This window comes from Dermochelys coriacea, chromosome 7, assembly GCF_009764565.3.
Source record: "Dermochelys coriacea isolate rDerCor1 chromosome 7, rDerCor1.pri.v4, whole genome shotgun sequence".
Taxonomy (NCBI): domain Eukaryota; kingdom Metazoa; phylum Chordata; order Testudines; family Dermochelyidae; genus Dermochelys; species Dermochelys coriacea.
The window spans coordinates 26,363,374-26,386,828 of NC_050074.1; the positions used below are offsets into that span (position 1 = coordinate 26,363,374).

Sequence of the window (23,455 nt, forward strand, 5' to 3'; positions counted from 1 at the left end):
AAAATGTTGACTTTAATGGCTTTTATTGTATATTAATAAAGGTACAATGGATACTATCAAAAAGAACATTTTCAGCAGTGCAATGTAGATAACTTGTCATGGTCATCATCATCATCACTCCCATAACCGCATTGGTCGTTGGGGAACCATCATTGATGAGCAATCAATCGTCTCCACCCCTGATGATTGTGTGTCAGTGCTTGAGTCTCCACCAAGTCCATTCCTGTCCATTCTCTTCTTCTGTCTACCTCTTCTTCTCTTCCTCTGTACTGTCCCTTGGAGGATGATCTTAGATAGGCCAGATGATCTGTTACATGGCCGTACCATTCAGCTTGCGCTTCTTCACAGTCATCAGGAGGTCTTCATATTACCCAGCTCATTGGGTGATGATGTTGTGGACCTCTTCACTAGTGATGTGATCGAAGTAAGAGATGCCCAGGATTTTACGGAAGTATCTCATCTCTACTATCTGTACTTTCCTTTCAAGTTCTGCCTTAAGGGTCCATGTCTTGCATGCATACAGAAAAATGGAGATGTCCAATGCGTGCAGCAGTTTCAGTTTGGATTCCAGGGAGATGTTCTTATTCCTCCAAATTGGCTTAGCTTTGCCACTGCTGCTGCTGTTTGTGCAGTTCTTGCCAGAATTTCTGCCTTTGATCCTTCATCAGTGATGATTGCCCCAAATACTTGAACTGTTTCACTGTCTCCAGCCCTTGTCCACTGACAGAGATATGTGAGCTGATCCCGTCATGTTTGTTTGTCATTCGCTTGGTTTTCTCTGCACTGATTTCCATGCCATATTTTGCGGAGGTTTCATCCAATCATTTCACAAGGTCGGCAAGTTCATCTTTGCTGCCTGCCAGGCCATCAATGTCATTAGTGAACCTAAGATTTGAGATTTTTACCCCCCAATGCTGACTGTGCATATGTGATCTTCTAGGGCATCAGTCATTATGCGCTCCAAGTAGATTTTGAACAGTGTGGGTGTGGGCAAAAGAAGGCAGCCTTGCTGGACTCCAACAGTGATGCAAAACTACTCTCCTATTGTGCCATTGACGAGAACTGCACTGTTGGCCTTGGCATACAGTTGTTTAATGGTAAGAATCAGATTATGATCAATATTGTACTTTTTCATGGTTGCCCAGAGAGTTTCATGTCATACTTTGTCAAATGCCTTCTTGAAGTCAACAAAGACATGGTAGATATCCTGCTGGTGTTGTAAATAATTCTCACATAGAACACTAAGGTTGAAAACCTGTTCTATGGTACTTCTTCCAGCATGAAAGCCAGCCTGTTCTTTAGCAATGATATTCTCTGCTTGTGGCTTCAATCTGTTCAATATGACTTTCAACATCACTTTTCTGGGATGGCTAATTAAGCTTATGGTGTGGTAATTTTGACACAATTGCAGGTTGCCTTTCTTTGGCAGAGTGATGGTTAGTGACTTTGTCCATATAGAGGGCCAGATCTTGTTGCAGATCTTGGTGAGTACATCTATTACTAATTTTTACTCTGAGTTTCATCAATTTGGATGGGATGTTTTCAATACCTTTAGCCTTTCTATTCATGATTGATTTCACATCTGTCTCCACTTCTTCATGCAGTATTGGAAAGTAATCCTCCTCTATTGAATCTGTCTAGGATACTAGGATCTCCATTTGTCTGATGGTTGTATAGACCAGAGCTGTGATTTGTCCACCTATTGTTGATGTCCCTTTCTTCTGTAAGACTGTTCCCTTCTTTGTCTTGAATTGAGTTAGCTTTCATTTGTCAGATCTTTTGCAACCTGGAAGGCTCATTTGATACACTCTTAAACTTTAGAGGATTGTTTTTCAATCCATATCTCCTTGGCCACCTTCATTCCTTTCTTGATATTTCTGCCAAACGCTCTGTATTTATCAGCTCCTTCAGTGCTGTTCTTGTCTCTCTTAAGTTCTCTTGTAATGTCACATGTTTGTAGTATTTCATTTGTGACCCATGGCTTTGTCTTCTTACGATGTTTCCCAAGGATGTCCATTGCTGCCGCATTCATTACAGTGTTGAAATTGTTGGTCACTGTTTCTATGTCTTCCTCTAGAGCAAGCAGTGGGGCAAACTTTCAGTTGATCATTGCTTGGAATGACTGCAATGTTTTGGTCTCTGAATCATTCTAAATCAAACTTGGGTTCTGGTGAACTTTGGCCTGACGATTTTCCTTAGCTGAAGCCAAAAATTTAACATCCATAAAGTTGTGATTATTTCCTATATCAGCACTGGGGATGCTCCTTGTTTTAGCTCTATTAATCCCAGAACGAAATCGGTTTTGCACCATGATGTAGTCAGTCTGGCTGTGATGTAGACCATTAGGTGCATACCACGTTAATCGTCTACTTTATGTGCTTCTATGCTTTATGATACTTTATGTGCTCCTAATGTGTTTGTAAGAGCCAGAATGTTATAGCTGGCAAACTCCAAAAGTCTCAATCCTCTCTCATTGCTTATAGCATTACAGAAAGGGCCATAATAATCTCACCATTCTGCCTGTGCATCAGTACCCACTTTAACATTTCAATCTCGCTGTACAATCAGGATATCTTTCTTGTGTACCTTATTGATGATGTCTTGGAGCTGATTGCAAAAATCCTCAATTTGCTCATCATCATAGTCTGTTGTAGGGGTGTAGACTTGTACCACTGTGATATTAAACTGTACTGCCTTCAGACGGATGGAAATAACCCTGTTGGACATTGGACGGCATACTAATACTGAATATTTGATATCTTTATGCATAAGAAATCCTACACTGTTGACATGTTTGTCCTCTCCACTGTAATAAAGTGGCCTTCTTCCATTAGTGCCTCTCCAAAGTTCTTCTATCTGACCTCAGAGATTCCTAGGAGGTGCCAGGTATATTGTTCCATTTTGTACGTGAGTTCTTTCAACCTCCCTATTGTCTCAATGTCCTTACGTTCCATATAACTATGATGTTGTTATCTCTTCCACGGATTCTCTTTGTTGGGGTTACACCAGTAGTATACTTGTCACGTCCGCCCTGGTGGGATACGGATGACGTGGTCAAAATTAACCCAGGCTGCGACCAATCTGGTATGGACATGGTTGACTTGTTCATGATATGGTGTGTCTTGGGCAAATTTCTAACCTTTTGGAGCCCATTCTTCTCCAGGCAACCCCTTTTTAGTTGCCTCTTAAGACATGCAGGAGGAGCAGTAGGCCTATTCTGCCCCTGGACCCACATTATAATTATAATATTATAGCCAATATTATACTAATATATGTACTGCTTTTAATGGTGTAAATAAGACTATGGAATAAAGTAGCTTAGAGAATGTGATTTATTGCCCTCCTGTTATAAGACCTTACCGAAGTTGACTATAAGACAGCTTTCAGGCTATTGAAGTCATTGGGAATCTCAGTACTGACTGCAATGCGAACTAGATCAGACACCCCTAGTATAATTCATTTTTAGGAGGATGAGGATCATATGATACCATCTGCTGGTAACTGTAAGCTTCCTGGGAAAGTTACACTCCATTTATTTCTACATGTGAAATCATATTTTATCCCTCCAGGTGGGTAATGGCTTTAGCCAGTTTATTGTCATTTTTTAAAAAAGTGGCAACAACTTTTTGAAAGCTTCAGCTCATTTTATTGGAAATCTTAATTTTTTGGTTGTTAAAAAGGATTGAAATATTTGAATTATAAACAGTCCTTGAAAATTCTATGAACCAGTATTTTTACCTCCTCCCATTTGAGATTTCTGAGATGCTAATTCCACCACTGAGTTTAATCTGCTCTTTCCCATTAGCACTTTTAATATATGAGCTTAATGCAGTAGCATGCTGGATTGTTTTTCTTTGTAAATCTGTTGTACATCGTATTTTCGTAAAGGAATAGTAATTCAGTAGGTAATCTTCCTGTCTGTTTGCGATTTAACATGGAGTCAACCTATTAATGCTAGCAAAAAAGTTATTTTATGAGACTTGCATCATGTCTGTCAAGTGATTTGTAATAAGACGCTGACAATTTGACTTCAGAGTGTGGTTTAATGGAAGGAGTTGTAGTTGTTGGCACTCCAGAATATTTAATATTATATGTCTATGGCTTGAAAACTCACAAGTGGTTGACTTAAAACAAACTTGTATTTAAGCAATAGGCCAAGGCAAGGGAATGCATTTTTGAGAGTTCTAAGGCTTGTTCTTTGGCATGAAGATGAAACCTGATTAATAGCTAACACCAGAAAACAGAAAAAAAAATCCCCAGAAATATACTGCCTTTTTTTTCTTAGTTGGCAATGTTAGAATGGAAACACTAGAACAGAACCTACTTGCAGAAAATGATGACAGAAATAATTTTTAATCGTGACTTTGGTTAACATGAGATTAGAGGTAAATATTTTCCAATTAAAAAATATTAAGACAACATTTATTTGATCTTGCTGATAGAAAAACTGGCTGGTTTTGTCTTTTAGATGAGACATAAAGCAGAGGTGCTAATCACTTAAAATTACTGAGCCATAGATGCACTTTTCACATAATAGGGGTGTTAAACATTAATGTTCTGGCTAAATTCCAATGCGATTAACTAAAATTACATTGGATGAGGTGTCTTTCCTGATCTGTCCTAAACCGTTATATAGTGTTCACTGTTCAGCAATTGTCATGTTTCAACCCATATAGATGACTGTATGGTGGCAGCATGGATAACGTGTTTCCTATATATGGTTTTCAGAACATTTGGGGAACCTTCATGCAGTATGGTGCTGTGTAAAATAAGTAGTTATTGCTATTTTTATTGATTACTATTATTATTTATTAAACAGCTAACTTATTATAATGGCTGTTGGAAACCAAAAAAATGACAACCCTGCTATGTACATTGAAAGCTATTGCTTGATTTTTTTCTTTTTCTTAATACTAAATATGTTGTATTGCCATTTTGTGGCCTTGATCCTAAAAGGGTATCTGCCTCTGAATCTTTGTCCATTCTTACATGCTGCTCCACTGTAGGAAAAAAAAACTCTGTTGCAGGCCCCCATTGCTGTCCTCGCTCAAATTTCTCCTCATGTTCCAACTTCTGCCATGTGGTCCACAAACAGAAAAAAGACATTTTTGATTTTAAAAAAATTATGTAATTGACTCTTTCATCTGAACTTCCCAGTTTGTCCTGTCTTTCTCTGTGTAGTCTCTAGATTTTAAGCTCTCTGAAGCAAAGGCTATTTTAAAATCTATTTTATATAGGCCAAACATAATGTTGATTGACAAATATAATAGATTCATATTAAGATATGAGTTAAAATGAACTATTTTAATAGAGTAACAAATGGCTGAAAAAATATAAATTCAGTCTTTTGAAGACTATGCCCACATTTTAAACATTAAGTATGTACTTCTGAAAGATTTCATTGATATCTAATTGTCATTTTCATCACATTTCTAGCAAAAGTGCTTCAGCAGGTTATGAAGTACTTAAAAGGTTAAGATGGACCCTCTGCTCTGAATAATAATTTTCTTATTTTCCCTATTATTCTCTTTAATTGGTGCTCTTTGATTTAACTGAGTTGTTCAATAGCAGTTTCTTCAGGTGGAGGAGGTTTTCCATTAAAACCTTATTTTAGCCTCTCCTCTCAGTTTAACAGAAAAGCTCCATTTACCCTGGACGACCTCAGCCCACAGAAGAAATTTTGAGAGGTTTGAAGGGGATTGGACAAGATAATATAAAAGTAAAAATAAAGATTTTTGTTATTTGAATGGGACTTTTTTTTGGTTCGTTAAGGATGAAAACTGCAGGAGTAATTCCAGTGAAGTCAATAGGAGTAGAACTATTTCAAGCTGACAAGCAACAAACAGAAATCATGAAATTCCCTGTTAGCGTCCAAAGCAGTGCTTAATTTGTAATGAAAGTGGTGCCAGGGCTCAAGCAATTTTTTTACATTCATAATTGATGCAGCAAGCCCAGCGGTGCTGGGACTATGAACTGCCAAGCCTAGAGGTGAGCCCTGGCAACCCCTGGTACCAGTAAAATTTTACCTGTTTAGCTTTTGATAAGCCCCAGAGCTGGAATGAGAGGTTGTGGAATCTAAACAAAAATCCTTTATTTAATCAGCCTAATCCATCTATCAACCAACTGCTGTGGTATCCAGGCATGAAATAAACCATATCTAGAATATTAATCATAATTATAGCTAAGGAGGGAGGCAGTGCTATTTGGCAAATTAAATTTAAACTAAGCTGCACATCCCTGGAAGTGTTTGCACTTTGTTCATAAAATCTAGAGCTGGTTAGAAAATGGGAAAATAAAAACCAGAACATTTTTGAGTATTCCTTTTGAAAAGCAAGGTTCAAAAATTTCAAATCAGCTCTAAGAAAAACTATACTGAGTATATTGATAGTACAGCACAATGTTCAACTTGTAACATTTGAAATCTCAGAATGTGTATATCTCTTCTGCAGAAACAATATTGAAAATACTTGGCATATTGTGAAAGCAATTTTTTTTATTTTAGAAGTATACTTACAATTTTCATGTTTCAATAATCTTTTGCAGGACTGCTTTAGCAGGACCCAGATAGGGAGGTGAACCTCATTAAAAACAGGGCAGACTTTTAGCAAGGGGTTTCCAGGAGTCTTCTCCAGCACCTCAGTGGAACTGCAAGTTGATTCTCTTCCTCAGATAGAGTTGGGGAGCAGATTGGAAACTTGCTTTCTTGAAGGCCAGGAAGGGATGGGAAGGGTTTAATTTTAATTTTCATCCTAAACTGTTCATTTACAATGCTTTTTGTCATGTTATTTTTCCTTGTTCTTTGAAGAGGCTTGAGTGCTTTTGAATCTCCTTAATATTCTGGTCAATCATTTACAGCTGTGATAAAATAACTCCTGGGGATCCTGCTCTCTGACTTCAGAAGGTTGCCGGGAGTAACTGCAAGATTCAGATTCTGAGCATCTTTTGTAGACAACAGGCATTTGGAATCTAAATCCAAATGGGATTGATTATGTTAACTTTTAGGTTGTGAGAAATCATGTCAGGATTAAGTTTTACTTTAGGGACCCAAATATCCTAGAAAGCTTCCCTAAAGCAGTGCTAAGCACTTCTGTTCTGAAGGAGAACAGATGAAGTTAAGTATGAAAGAGAAGTAAAATGAGAGAGACATCTTTGTAGATAAATAAGGGTAAGGTTTTTTTTTTCTCCCTCCCACCCTTCCAACCACCATATATTGGTGGTGGTGGTATTATTTATTTGTATTACTGCAGTGCCTAGAAGGGGTCCTAGTAGACCAGGACCCCACTTGGTAGACACTGTATAAACATAGAATAAAAATATGATCCCTGCCCTGCATGTTGTTACTTTAATTGCAGAAGAAAAAAATTTAAAACATGGATACCTAACATTAGACTGCAGGTGCTCAGCACCTCTAAAACTCAAGCTATTTTTAGTTAGATACTTAATGTTAGATATCAAAGTTTGTAAATTTTAATTAGTGTGCCTATATTAATCTATTCCTGACTCTTGGACTCTGTTCTTTATAATTTTTTTGTTTCTACCTATTTATATAATTTACTAACTTTAGTCAGTTAGGGCCAGATTCTCCCATCCTTAATCACAGTGGAAGCATCTTACTTTTCAAATAGTTCTCAGTAAAGTACTATTCAGTGAGTGAAGGTTGGAGAATTTTGGTTCTTGAAAAAAATGCTTATCCTAGAAATGCTTGCCTTAGAAATCATGCTGTATTTTTCCAAAGGTAGGAGAAAGAAGGATGACTAATTGTTTAAAAACATACCCTTAGAAACCACACCTTTTTGCAGTCTGAAGGCACCTGTGTCATCAGTATTTTGTTGATGATATGATGGTGGCTATGATGATTATTGTTGTAATGATGCACATTCTTTATGTAAAGCTATTTTGGGATCTGAGGAACTGTCTGGCTGCTGGCCATTTGTTTATTTTTGGTGCATGTATGTGTACTTGCTGTTAACATTTTGTTTGATATTTCAACTTTATAAATGTCCTTTTCTCCAATGTATTTTATAACATGCAAAAGCAGTTGTTCACAGCATACATTCCTCTTACAGCAACTGGTTGGTTTCGAAATCATTTGTATTGCCTGAGTAAGGACTACAGGATTTAGTCCATGAGTATGGGACTGATTCTACCAGTAAGGGGAAAAATATTGATTAACCAATTCTGAGAGGATATGGATAAAAGTATTTTACTAAGAGGGTTCTACAAGGTCCTGTGATATGCAGAAGACTTCTTTCATGATGCTGCATGCTCTGAGTTCCTATTGATAAAATGGGAATTGAAGGAGCATATTACTTCACAGGAGATGTGCCAAACCAGAGCTGTTTGAAAACCTAATAACATTATTTGACAAATAACAGCAATTATTCACTGAACAGAGTATTCAACCAGCTCTGTTCAGAACGGGATCACGTTTTAGGAGCAGGATGAATTCAAAAGTACTAAAATTAATTCACTGACCACGAAAGAAGTAGATCATGCTGGAGAAATTCCATGTAAGAAACCTGGAGGGATATTTGACACTTGTATCAATGGATTTTATATGCAAAGAATGCTCCGAATTGATTAATATTCTCCCATGCTTTAGGGATTGACTACAATACACTAGATATGTATTACAAAGAATATAGGATATGGAAAGGGGCCAAAAACTATCTGACAGCAAGAGATTATAGTAAAGTTTTGGAAAAGGAACTATCACTTCTCTAGACAGTGTATAGTGAGACTGGGTTCAGTGGATTAGGAAGTAATACAGTTTAACTGTGGCTGGATTTATAAAAGGACTGAATAATTTTTTTAACAATAACAAGATTTGCTATTATGTCCCCCAAAATAAGAAAGAAACCAAATCCCATGGTTCAGGATGCAGGCTGGTCACCTAAGGGGTCAGAAGATAATTTTTCCAGTATGTGCAGCATTGTGCAATTGGTCAACTGTGTAATAGGATTTTTTCACCTTCCTTTGAAGTATCACTGCTGGAGGCAGGATACTGGATTTGATGGACTAAAGGTTTGATACCAACTGGCAAATTTTATATGTCTGTGCCCTAAAACACAGGGCATTACATATAGGGCAACTTTATTCCATTTCTTTTCACACTGTGAGAGATAATATGATAGTGCAAGGTGGCCTTTGAGGTGTTCCATAACATCAAAATATTAGCTGCAGATGGTGCTTTTAGAGAGGTGTGTGTGTGTAAAATCTTAGTTGAATGTAGAAACACCTAAAATCCTACATTCTAGATCAGGCATTTTCAAGAGCAGGGGGCTTCACCCTACAAGTGCAGCCTGCTCAAACAAAATGATAAAAACTCCTGTCACTTTTATGTACAATAAGAAAATGCAAATAGCTGTATTAGGCTTTAGCTGGGCCTGATTTGTGATATCTTTCTCATGCATCCATCAGGGCTGCAGGGACAAAGCAGGGTTTCCCCTTCAGTGAGACCACCATGACAAGTGAGAAAAGGCATTCACATGGCACTGTTGTAGCCGGTGTCACAAGATATTTACGTGTCAGATGTGCTAAAGATTCATATGTCCCTTCATGCTTGAACGACCATTCCAAAGGACAGCATCCATGCTGATAATAGGTTCTGCTCGAAAACCATCCAAAACAGTGTGGACCGACACATGTTCATTTTCATCATCTGAGTCAGATGCCACAACAGAAGGTTGATTTTCTTTTTTGGTGGTTTGGGTTCTGTTGTTTCCGCATCAGAGCGTATCTCTTTTAAAACTTCTGAAATCATGTGCCACAGTTCATCCCTCTCAGATTTTGGAATTCATTTCTGAGTCTTAAACCTTGAGTCTAGTGCTGTAGCTATTTTTAGAAATCTCACATTGGTACCTTCTTTGTTTTTTGTCAAATCTGTAGTGAAAGTGTTCTTAAAAGGAACAACATGTGCCTGTGTCATCATCTGAGAAGGCTATAATGTGAAATATATGGTAGAGTGCGGGTAAAACAGAGCAGGAGACATACAATTCTCCCCCAACGAGTTCCATCATAAATTTAATTAATGCATTATTCTTTTAAACGAGCATCATCAGCATGGAAGCATGTCCTCTGGAATGGTAGCCAAAGCTTGAAGGGGCATACGAATGTTTAGCATATCTGAAACATAAATACCTTGCAATGCCGGCTACAATAGTGCCATGTGATAGGGTTGCCAGGTGTCTGGTTTTTGACTGGAACATCCAGTCGAAAAGGGAACTTGGCAGCTCTGGTCAGCACTGCTGACTGTGCTGTTAAAAGTCTGGTTGATGGCGCAGCGGGGCTAAGGAAGGTTTCCTGCCTGCTGTGGCTTTGCGTGGCTCCCGGAAACAGCGGTATGCCCCCTCTCCGACTCCTACATATAGGGGCATCCAGGGGGCTCCGCACTCTGCCCCCGCCCCAAGTGCTGGCTCTGGGAACCATGGTCAATGGGAGCTGCGGGGGTGGTGCCTGCAGATGGGACAGTGCGCAGAGCTGCCTGGCCACACCTCTGTGTAGGAGCCGGAAGGGGGGCATGCTTCCGGGAGCTGTTTGAGGTAAGTGCTGCCCAGAGCCTGCATCCCTGACGCCCTCCCAGGCCCCAACCTCCTGCCTGAGCCTTGATCCCTCTCCTGCTCTCTAAACCCCTCGATTCCAGCCTGGAGCACTCTCCTGAACCCCAAATCCCTCATCCTCGACCCCACACCAGAGCCCGCAGCCAGAGTCCTCCCCCACACCCTAACCCCTTGCCACAGGCCAGAGCCCCCTCCCATACCCTGAACCCCTCATTTCTGCACCCCGGAAGCCGCATCCCCAGCTCAGAGCCTGTACCCCCTCCAATACCTCAACCCCCGTCTCAGCCCAGAGCCCCCTCCCGCACCCTGAACTCTTCATTTCTGGCCCCACCTCAGAGCCCGCATCTCCAGCCAAAGCCCTCACCTCCTCCCCTCCTGTGCCCCTGAGCCAGCCCAGTGAAAATGAGCGAGTGTGTGAGGGTGAGGAGAGCGAGCGACGGGGAGTGGGGGAGGATGGAGTGAGTGGGGGGTGGGACCTCAAAGAAGGGATGGGGCAGTTGTGGAGCAAGGGTGTTCAGTTTTGTGTGAGTAGAAAGTTGGCAGTCCTACCATGCAAATGCCTGTTCTCACTTTCAGATGACATTGTAAATAAGAAGTGGCCAGCATTTTCTCCTGTAAATGTAAACAAACTTGTTTGTCTTAGTGCTTGGCTGACCAAGAAGTAGGACTGAATGGACTTGTAGGCTCTAAAGTTTTACATTGTTTTGGTTTTGAGTGCAGTTATGTATAAAAAAAAAATCTACATTTGTATATTGCACTTTCACGATAAAGAGATTGCATTACAATAATCTTATGAGGTGAATTGAAAAATACTATTTCCTTTGTTTATCATTTTTACAGTGCAAATATTTGTAATAAAAATAATAATATAAAGCAAGCACTGTGCATTTTGTATTCTGTGTCGTAATTGAAATCAATATAATTGAAAAATGTCAAACATTCACAATATTTAATAAATTTCAATTGGTATTCTATTGTTTAACAGTGCGATTAAAACTGTGATTAATCAAAATTAATTTTTTTGAGTTTATCATGTGAGTTAACTGCGATTAATCAACAGCCCTACTTATCAGTGATTTTATATGAGAAGTAGAGGCGCTTCAGAAAGTGCATTAGGATTAAAATATATGGTGCCATGTTTCCAGAATTATCAGAATCTCACAGATATGCTTGCTGAGATTGAAAAGCTTTTGTTTTGGACCGTATGACTATCTAAAAGGTTATATTTTATGAAGTTTAGTATATTGTCTAGACAATTTCATGAATATAGGGAAAGTAGTAACTGCTGTGAAATCTGCAACTAATAATATAATCTGAAATTATACCATAAACTATAATCATTTGGGACAATTACTTGTGGCCAAATCTAGTCTTCATTTAGGCAAATCTCCTACTGACTCTGCCTTCAATAAGGACTGCAAGCTATCAGTGAATAGAAAACCACTTTATGCAGGTAGAGTATGGAGGTACAGAATACTTAAGGACAATCTGCAGTGTCGAAATATATGGTAATCTAGAAGAAAACAGTCAGATCAATACAATTCATCTTTATTCAGTGATGGAATTACAACTTTTAGAACACTAATAAATCTATTTGTAATATATCCACTGGCTGGAGTATGTCATAGCTTTAGAGTGATATGTTTAAATGCTTATAAAGTTGTTGGTGTTGTACTGTATTGTACAGTGGTTCGCAACTCTGGTCCTCCACTTGTTCAGGGAAAGTCCCTGGCGCACCAGGCCGGTTTGTTTACCTGCTGCGTCCGCAGGTTCGGCTGATCGCGGCTCCCACTGGCCGCTGTTTGCTGCTCCAGGCCAATGGGAGCTGTGGGAAGGGCAGCCAGCACATCCCTCGGCCCACGCCGCTTTCTGCAGCCCCCATTGGCCTGGAGTGGCTAACCGCGGCCAGTGGGAGCCGCGATCGGCCGAACCTGTGGATGCAGCAGGTAAACAAACCGGCCCGGCGCACCAGGGACTTTCCCTGAACAAGCGGTGGACCAGAGTTGAGAACCACTGGTATAATACAATAAAATGATTTTTTTCTGTTGAAAGTACTTTATGTTGAATTCAGTTCTTTCTGTTGAATATTCTTTGCTTGCATTTGACCTTTCTTTATGTTGATTTTGCTTCATTTTTTCATTTACCATGCTGTTCAGTTTTTGGATGCCAGGAGAACAAAGGTTTGTCCTCTATTTGCAGTCAATTTGTTTTGCAAAATTCAGTATTGCTTACCATTTGTTCTATTTTTGTTTGAGATGCAGTAATCCTGTTTACTAAAGTTGTTCATAGCTTTATTTGCAAAAAATTATTAATTAATTAATTAATTAATCTTTATTTATGGTGAGGGCTATGATTTGCCTTATAGCATGAACAGTGCCATTGAAAAAAGTGGAAGGCAGAATTACTTCTAGTGAATGAAACAACTTAGAAAACAAGGAATACTGCATCTTCAAGCATTATAGGCACAAAGTGTACTAGTGGTTGTGTCACTTTGAGATTTTTGCAACAGTTCACTTCCTCTTCACTGCCTAGTTTTATTAAGCATTAATTTTACCTGTAACTGACACTATTTTGTGTTTGTGTTTGTGTTTCCATCCATCTTTTAAATTTTTCCAGTAGCAGTTGAAAACCTTCATTACCAGTATTTTGTCACAGATGCATTTGACATTTTTATATGGCTACTTGGTAGAATCATCACTGAGTCTATTAACTTTTGTACCTTTACCTACCAATAGCTTAACAGAAGAAAAACTACGTTTAGATCCTTCAGTTACCTTTTTTTTTTTTTTTTGGTATTATAGCATTTGCAACTGACCATCCAGGCACTTCAAGATGAGCTTCGAACTCAGAGAGACCTTAATCATCTTCTTCAACAAGAAAGCGGAAACCGAGGAACTGAGCATTTTACTATTGAGCTTACAGAGGAGAATTTTCAAAGACTTCAGGCAGAACATGATAGACAGGCTAAAGAGCTCTTTCTCTTGAGAAAAACTCTAGAAGAAATGGAGTTGAGAATTGAAACACAAAAGCAAACACTAAATGCCAGAGATGAATCAATAAAAAAGCTCCTAGAAATGTTGCAAAGTAAAGGTTTGCCATCCAAAGGAATGGAAGATGACAACGAAAGAGCTCGAAGGATGGCCGAGGCTGAATCTCAGGTTAATCATTTAGAAGTGATTTTAGACCAGAAGGAGAAGGAAAACATACATCTTAGAGAGGTAAGAAAAGCACCTTCCTCTTAAATCTTTTCAGATAAAAGGACACTGGCAAAGACATTTATCCTAATTTTGAAAATATATTTTATACTACTTTGAAACTTGAAACTGGAATCTGTTTTCTTTTTGACTTTTCTTAAATCAAAAAGGATATTGAAACATTTAATTTCAAATTCTTCCAATCCACGAACACATAAACGTAAGGAATTACATGGACTCTGGAAACAGGTATAAGAAAAGAAATTAGGTCATGTTTTGGGTTTTCGTGCTTTGATAGTGTTCCTTTAACCACCAAGATACATTTTCTTTGAAAAGTCAAACTTATGCAGCTATTGAGGAGAGAAAGAATAGCTACTGATATTGAAAATTAAATAAGGAAGAGTTGACAAAAATGGAGTAAAATGGTGCAAGCTTATTTTTTTTTCTTTTTGGCTGTCTTGTTCTTAGCATTAGCACATGCAGGTTTCTGCTTCTGGGGGGTTGAATCAGACGAAGATCTGTGGCAAATCAAAGCATTGCGTGTTGAATGTGAAGTGGTGGAAACTGGCTGGTACAGCAAATGTCTTTGTGACACCCTGCCTTTTTAGGGAGGAAGAGTAAAGTTTTGTTCTCTAGATATTGTGGATGATAAAGCCTGTATCCTGAAGACCTTTCTCAGGCAAAACTCCCATTAAAAAGAAAAGTTATCCATTAGTAGGGTCTGAAGCAAACGGGATATTAAAGAAATTGCACCTGCTTGCATCAGCACTGAATTTGGCTCAAAGTCTGCTAGTCTGTGTTGTACTCTATAGGCTATTAATCTAGCTTCCTGGTTTTGATCTGCTTTTGTCAGAATGACCTGTGCTGTTTATTTTAGGGTTAAATGATTTATTCATTTTTCATTGGCACTGTTTGTATCACGGAGCTTAGTATCAGTGTTGTTTAGATCTGTGAGTAAAGCTACAGTATATAGGAATGGAATGTGTTTTACTTTCAGGTTTGATATACTGCTTTGTGATGGGAGGTGATGTTTGTTGCTTTGATTGAAATAAGGTCGTATCTTCTATTTTTTTAAATATTTATTAGCAAAGGTAATTGAACTAATTCTACTCTGAAGTCATAGATGGGAGAGTTCTTGTGAACTTGCATTATTTGTTTGAATAATTGGAAGTGCATGTGAGGTTTTGGTCCATTTAGTATAGTCTTCCAGTACTGTATGGTGTGGAAGAACTTTGGAGTTTTTATGGAGAATACTTTTGGAAGCAGTTTGAAACTCTGATATTATGAAACCAGTGTATGAATAATTTAGGATGTGTTTACATTTTAATCTCTCTAAAAAGTATTTGTTGTTTGGGGACTTCAGCTAAAATATAATAATTGCTGTCTTTTAGAGGTTGATCTGTAGAGCCGATGTTTTGTCCCTAGGAATGGTATTTTCTTTTGGAGGCCATCTTGTATACAGTGTCAATCAAACCCTTAAAAGTTTTTTTTTTAATTTTATTTACTTCTGCTGTTTGACTGCTTGATGTTGCACCTGGGCCAAATTAAAGATGAGTGAGTCTCTCCACAGCAACAGGTTGAGGTCCTACTTGCAATCATGTGCTTTCTAGTACTATTTAATCCTTTCACTGCTAGTTTCTGCACTAGTCTCCATGTGACAGAAGAATGGCGTGTTTAAAGAGAATCTCAGTTTCATATGATGTCAACACCCTTCTTTTAGCTTTCCTTTTACTATATGTGACATAAATACAATAAGGTCTTCAATGTTTGTTTTAATCATTATGACTATTCTGGTGTGTCTTAAACACTCTTGCAGCTGCTGTTACCTGTTGTTGATAGAGGTACAATTCTGCTTCAGAGGTGTGCCCTCTGTTTTCCATAACTGCATCTGCCATTCTTCTTTTACATCTATAAAAATGGTAATTTTTATCATTTTCATCGCTTTTTAGCTCCAGTAGATATCTAGTATTTGTGGTCTGGTGGGTAGTTTCTGTTAGGAGGAGAAATTTCTGATGAAATCGGGTATTTCTTTGATGCAATCCTGTTTTATTTTCAAGGAATGTAAACAAGTCCTGTTTCTGTGGACACAGTAGTTAATAATCAAACAACAAGAGGCAGTTTCCTTCATCAGAATTCCAAGGCTCTTTTCAGCCAACACTGCACCCAAAATACTATCTCTTGGCTTTCTCTCAGGCTTACGCTACAAGTGTTGCTTTTGCTATCTCCTTGGCTTTTTTTGTTCCTCTGCTTCCTTTCTGATGCCTCTGACTGTTTTCTGTCTTGTAGACACACACAGCTCCAACAAACAATACACAGAACTCTGTGTTTGCATTCAGACCCAAGGGAAAACCTCTCAGACCACATGGCTCAACTCCTATTCTGGCCTTACCATGCTAATCTGGGATTTGGGCAGTATTTTGTATTATTTCAGCTATACCTAAACGAAAGGCATTAATGGCTCCCTCATTTAGGCTGAATGGATGGCTATCATGAAACTGCCCATTAATCAAAAAACACTCTCTGAGAGCTATCCAGTCTCCAGCATAACAATAATTAAAACTGGTATCTTTAAAAAGAAGATAAAAAATCATACTCGTTACTATTTTAGACATTGACTGCTGATACAGATCTCTCCTGTCCAACTCTGTAGACAGCTGAAGGAGGACTTTGGACCCAGAAATGTAAAAATCATTCAGTCTATGACTTACAGGGATACTGATAAATACAATATCAGTTTTATGCAGTTTTCAATTTGAAACCCCTTTCATATCTTTACACTGTAATTGCCACTAAAATGTTAGTGTTGAAAAATACCATTAAGTCAAGGTGACCAACTTACTCAATTTGGGTGCGGGGAAAAACTTGACAAAATAAGTGAAATCCAAGACCTTATCCAAGCTCAACATTACATTTGTAACTGATGAAAATTAATTTTCAGTTCTCTTTTTTTCTTCTCATACACTCCATTGTTGGTTCTTAATATAAAAATAATTTTCAGTTGGGTGTTTTAACTCCCCAAAATTTAGTTGGGCATAAATAACCAAACATTTAGGATCTTAACCGAATCTACCCTGCTTGTATTTTAATAATAGGAGTACTTGCGGCACCTTAGAGACTAACAAATTTATCTGAGCATAAGCTTTCGTGAACTACAGCTCACTTCATCCGATGCATGCAGTGGAAAATACAGTGGGGAGATTTTATTTACACATTGTAATGAGAGCGTGCATCCAATGAAGTGAGCTGTAGCAAGAGTGATCTGGTAGCAGAGAAAAAAAAGTTCTGTAGTGATAATCAAGGTGGGCCATTTCCAGTAGTTGACAAGAAGGTGTGAGGAACAGTAGGGGGCTGTTGAGCTTGAGGCTGGGAGTGGATGTGTCATTACACAAAGTAAAACTATTTCCCTATGTTTATTTCCCCCCCTACTGTTCCTCACACCTTCTTGTTAACTGCTGGTGTCAAGGTTCCTTCCCCACGCTGAATGCTAGGGTACGGATGTGGGGACCTGCATGAAAACCTCCTAAGCTTACTTTTACCAGCTTAGGTTAAAACTTCCACAAGGTACAAACTATTTTACCCTTTGCCCGTGGACTTTCGCTGCCACCACCAAATGTCTAACACCGGTATTATTATTATTATTATTAGGAAAGAGTTTGTTTGGAAACAACTTTCCCCCCAAAATCCTCCCAAATCTTACCCCCTTTTTTCTGGGGAAGGTTTGATGAAAATCCTCACCAGTTTGCATAGGTGACCACAAACCCAAATCCTTGGATCTTAAGAACAATGAAAAAAGCATTCAGTTTCTTAAAAGAAGAATTTTAATAGAAGAAAAAGTAAAAAGAATCACCTCTGTAAAATCAAGATGATAAATACCTTACAGGGTAATTAGATTCAGAACATAGAGAATCCCTTTAGGCAAAACCTTAAGTGACAAAAAGACACAAAAACAGGAATATCCATTCCATTCAGCACAGCTTATTTTCTCAGCCATTTAAAGAAATCATAATCTAACACATATCTAGCTAGATTACTTACTAAATTCTAAGACTCCATTCCTGTTCTGTCCCCGGCAAAAGTATCACACAGACAGACCCAGATCCTTTTGTCTCTCCCCCCCCTCCAGCTTTGAAAGTATCTTGTCTCCTCATTGGTCATTGTGGTCAGGTGCCAGCGAGGTTATCCTAGCTTCTTAACCCTTTACAGGTGAAAGGGTTTTTTCTCTGGCCAGGAGGGATTTTAAAGGTGTTTACCCTTCCCTTTATATTTATGACAGCTGGAAATGGCCCACCTTGATTATCACTACAAAAGGTTTTTTTTCTCTCCTGCTGGTAATAGCTCACCTTACCTGCAAAAAGAAAAGGAGTACTTGTGGCACCTTAGAGACTAACAAATTTATTTGAGCATAAGCTTTCGTGAGCTACAGCTCACTTCATCATGTTCTCTGTGTATATAAAATCTCCCCACTGTATTTTCCACTGTATGCATCGGATGAAGTGAGCTGTAGCTCACGAAAGCTTATGCTCAAGTAAATTTGTTAGTCTCTAAGTTGCCAGAAGTACTCCTTTTCTTTTTGCGGATATAGACTAAAACGGCTGCTACTCTGAAATCTTGTATTTTAATGTTCACTGAGTGCCAATAAAATAAAAGGTAAAAACAGGTTGTATCTGTAAAATCCTAAAAATATACATACATACTTTAATCTTTTGAAATTCCCTTCTCCTAACTCAACCAGATATTTTCCCCTTTTTGTAATGTGTACTGCCTCTTAAAATAAAGTTCAGGTGTAACTGCCTTGATCCGGGTTCAGCCCCAAAGGATGTTGAAAGTTGAGGTTTCTGGGATTTATTAAGTTGTAGGTCTCTATAGCAAGGCACAGTAGGAATATAAGTAGCAGGGTAGATAGATAACTTGCTTCCCACACAAGGCTAAAAGATTTGGAAGGTGCAGGAGCTTTCTTGGTCATTGCATTGAAAGGACCTGAAGCTATATATATGGGTAAGAATATGGAAGAGGCCATTTGTTACTCTGAGGAAAAGGCTTTTTGGACTTACTGTTTTTTGGAACTTTTGCTGTCATTGGGATTTTGTATTGGGAACCCAGAGTTGGAGATAGTTTTGGAAGAAGGTAAAGACAGTGGTTTTGGGTGCAGAAGAAGTGTGGGTTTGAGGCCTGGAGTAGGCAACGTCTTACTTTTTTTGGGGCCCAAGGCTGGAACTTCTGAGTAAGGGAGGCCAGAAACTCATTTTCACATATACACTCTCCCCCCATGCCTCTGGGGCAAGCTGAATGCATCCTCCCCAGTGAGAAACCTGTGAATTAGGCAAAGAGTGGAGAAGATTTGGTGTTGATTTGAGACTTATGATTTTGTCTGTCATTATTTTGGAAGGTGTGGAATTTTGATTTATTAGAGGACTAAATTAACCTGTTGTTGAGGGAAATTGAGGGAATAAACCTCACACACCCCAAACTTCTACTAATTCTCTCTCTTTTACATCAAACGGCCCTCAGTAGGCTCTCCCCACAAATCGTTTTCCTGTCAGGCCCATTACCTTTAACGTCCCCCTGGGCGGGAGGTCATGGACTCAAATTCACTTTTCTAAGTGCTGTATGGCTGCTATATTCAAATTTTAAGTGCTCCTGGATTCTGAAGGTCAAAAGTGCCCCAAAGATGTTTCCATTTACTACCATTCCCTTCAAAGTACATGAGGGTTTGGTTACTTTTAAACAGTTCCTAGACTACATCTGTGTATTGGGATGATGGTTTTTGGTTTGGACTAGAAGTCACATTTGCTGAACATTGCTGAGGGAGGCTGGACTTACATCCAGTACTAAGAAATTTAATTTTAAAATAAGGAAACATGTAACTTGGGGTACCAAATGGGCAAATTCAGCCTCCACTTCTGCCCCCCCCTCCCCCAACAAAATGGAGGCCCTCAGAAAGAGTCCTGTCCATAAGTTAGGAACAGTTTTGGGACAGACTGCATACTATTAATGAATCATACCCAATTTTGCCACCTCGGTCTTTCCCTTAACAAATATTAGTAAAGCAATGGTCCCAACATAGATGTATTGGACTCAACTCTGTGATGAAATATTCACCAAGAAGCTCCAACTCCATGAGGCTAGATTATCCACTATAGAAAAAGAATATTAGAATGTCAGGTAGGTGCTGGTTGCTCTCTGGTGTTATCTCTTGGGGCCTTCTTTTTTGTTCTGGTAACTGACTATGCCCCCTGTGCACTGGCAACACATCATGAAAGTTTCCAATCTTCAGTTGGTACTGCATTTCCTCTCTTTATAGCTGTATACTTTGAGTCTTATGTTACTTGAGGACACCTGAATTCAGATTTTCTCTCCTGAGAAGGTAGAAAAGCTGTGATCTAAAGGGTTCAGGCTCCATGGATGGGACCCTGAAACCATGCCACACCTCACCTCAGTGGCATTGATAGGAAGAAGGCCCACCGAGCCAACCAGGACCCAGACAACACTGGGGTTTGATATAAATTGTCAGCCTGGTTTTGGAGGCTATGCAGGGAGGCATTGCCAGCTGGGAGCAAATTGCATGCAGCGGAGTCCATTTAAGATCAACACCTTAAAGAAATGATCACTTTCAGACAGGAGAGAGAGAGAGAGAGGATTGTGCTGTCCAGAAGCAGAGAGCTCTTATCAACCCCTTGGAGTTACTCTGTATTGTTTGTACTGTGGGGTATTATGTTTATAAATTTACTTCTTGCAAAACTGCATGGAATGAAATACACAGACTTTTTGCCAAATTAGTTTCAATTTGGGCTGTGCCAGAATCTGTTCAATAAAACCCCATCCAGACAGGGTGATATTAATCGCAAACATGAATCTCTGTGAACCTTTGTATTGTTCTAGCCCTACTATATTTAATTTTTTAAAAAGATCTTTTAAAGGTACCTTGAAATATTTTCTCTCACATTTCTGCCAGAACAAGAAACCAATATTTTGTAAAATAAATCTGTTACATTTCTATATATCTCTTTATTGGCTGGTTTATAGCGATGTGTATAATTCATTGTTTCGAAGTATAGAATTCTTTATTCTCACTGCATCTCTCTTCTGATTTGGATGACACTGCTCTGATTTCTTTTTGTAAGAATGATTAATGGATCTTCAGGAAGCAGTAAGAGAGAGGTCAGTCTTGGTAAAATTAACAACTTGGATTTAGTTTAGTATTGTTACCCATTTTTATCCAAGTGGTTTGCAAGTATTTGGGATTGTCTTGGTTGCTTGTGTTAGGATGAGAAATTGATGATGGAGACAGGTACTTCCTTGATACAAAGACTATACACAAAGTCCTGTTTCCCTGAACCCAGTAGGAATCAAACAGGAAACAATTTCCTTGCTCGATATTCCAAGCTGCTCTCTATATCAGAAGTGCTCTTTTTCTTAGCTTTTCCTCAGGGTCATGCTACAAGTACTTCTCTTGCTGCTCTTGCTTTTTTTGCTGCTTTCTTCATCTGCTTCTGAGATGTTTCTTTCGTTTGCTACACTTATGGTTCCACCAAAATAATACACAGGCTTCTGCATTTGAATTCAGTACCCAGTTAACCCCTCTGCCCAAATAGCTTAGCTCAGGGGTGGGCAAACATTTTGGCCCGAGGGCCACATCGGCTTTGTGAAATTCTATGGAGGGCCGGGTAGGCCCCTGCCCGCTATCCGCCCCCTCCCACTTCCCGCCCCCCTCAGAACCCCGACCCATCCAACCCCCCCGCTCCTTGTCCCCTGACTGCCCCGACCCCTATCCACATCCCCAACCCTGAAAGGCTCCCCAGACTCCTATGCCTATCCAACTCTCCCATCCCCTGACTGCCCTCTGCAATCCCCTGCCCATTATCCAACCTCCTCCATTCCCCACCCCCTCACCATGCCGCTTAGAGCGGTAGGAGCTCGCAGCCCCACCACCTGGCTGGAGCCAGCCATGCTGCCTGCACTGCCTGGCAGGAGTGGTGGGCCATAGCGCTGGTGGCCCACTGAGGCTGCGGGGGAGGGGGGATATTGTGGGAGGGACTGGGGCCTAGTCTCCCCATCCGGGAGCTCAGGGGCTGGGCAGGATGGTCCCACGGGCCGCAGTTTGCCCACCTCTGGCTTAGCTCCTTACTGACCTTGCATGTGGCTTCTCTTTTGGACAGTTGCTCTTATTGTTTCAGCTATCTTTCTCTACAAAGACACTTAACTGCTTCTTAAATTTATCCTGAATGAGGGGTGGCTACTATGCCCACCAGCATCAGTGAAGATTCACACAACTCCTATCATAATAATATTGTTCCAGTATACTCAGATTCTTTTGAGAAGAAGTCAAAATTATCACAAGCACTTCATAAGAAATGAGCCTCTTGATTAAAAAATTAGCGAATGGAATGGTGAAACAAAATGCTCCCCTCATTCAAAATAACTTTTTGCATGTCCAAGAACCATATAAAACCTTTTTCTGGATTGTTAGACAGTAGGTTGCTCTGAGTGTCAGGCAGCAGAACCAAGCATATTTTATTATGGCTAACTGCATAAGACCCTAGGGTATGTCTACACTATGAAATTAGGTCAATTTTTTAAAAGTTGATTTTTAGAAATCAATTTTATACGGTCGAGTGTGTATGTCCCCACTAAGCGCATTAAGTCAGTGGAGTGTGTCCTCAATATTGTGGCTAGCATTGACTTACGGAGCGGTGCACTGTGGGTAGCTATCCCACAGTTCCCGCAGTCTCCGCTGCCCACTGGAATTCTGGGTTAAGCTCCCAATGCCTGGTGGGGCAAAAATATTGTCATGGGTGGTTTTGGGTACCTGTCGTCAGTCTCCCCTCCCTCCGTGAAAGCAACTGCAGACAATCGTTTCCCGCCTTTTTGCCTGTACCCGTGCAGATGCCATGGCACGGCAAGCATGGAGCCTGCTCAGCTCACTGCTGCTGTTGCGAGCATTGTAAATACCTTGCGCATTATACTGCAGTATGTGCAGAACCTGGCTAAGAGATGGCAGCACGAGGATGATTGGGAGGAGGACATGGACACAGACATTCCTGAAAGCACGAGCTGTGGCAGTTGGTACATCATGGCAGCAGTGGGGCTGGTTGATACAGGGGACTGCCGATTCTGGGCCCAGCAAACAAGCACAGACTGGTGGGACCGCGTAGTCTTGCAGGTTTGGGGTGATTCCCAGTGGCTGCGAAACTTTTGCATTCGTAAGGCCACTTTCCTGGAACTCTGTGAGTTGCTTTCCCCTGCCCTAAAGCGCAGGAATACCAAGATGAGAGCTGCCCTGACGGTTGAGAAGCGAGTGGTGATAGCCGTCTGGAAGCTTGCAACGCCTGACTGCTACTGGTCAGTCGGTAATCAATTTGGAGTGGGCAAATCTACTGTAGGGACTGCTGTGATTCAAGTAGCCAACGCAATCGCTGACGTTCTGCTATCAAGTGTAGTGACTCTGGGAAATGTGCAGGTCATAGTGGATGGCTTTGCAGGTCATAGTGGTGGGGCGATAGACGGAATGCATGTCCCTATCTTAGCACCGGACCACCTTGCCAACCAATACGTAAACCACAAGGGGTACCTCTCAATGGTGCTGCAAGCGCTGGTGGATCACAAGGGACATTTCACCGACATCCATGTGGGATGGCTGGAACAGGTGCATGATGCTCGCATCTTTAGGAACTACAAGCTGTTTGAGCAGCTGCAAGAAGCTGC

General features: G+C 40.0%; 1 protein-coding gene across 1 annotated transcript in view; it reads left to right on the top strand.

Annotated features, from left to right (window-relative positions):
- Positions 1-23,455, top strand: part of ERC2 (ELKS/RAB6-interacting/CAST family member 2) — an 858,283-nt gene that overhangs the window by 114,123 nt on the left and 720,705 nt on the right. The window contains 1 exon segment of the mRNA XM_038411791.2: positions 13,361-13,777. Coding sequence (XP_038267719.1) covers positions 13,361-13,777 — 417 coding nt within the window.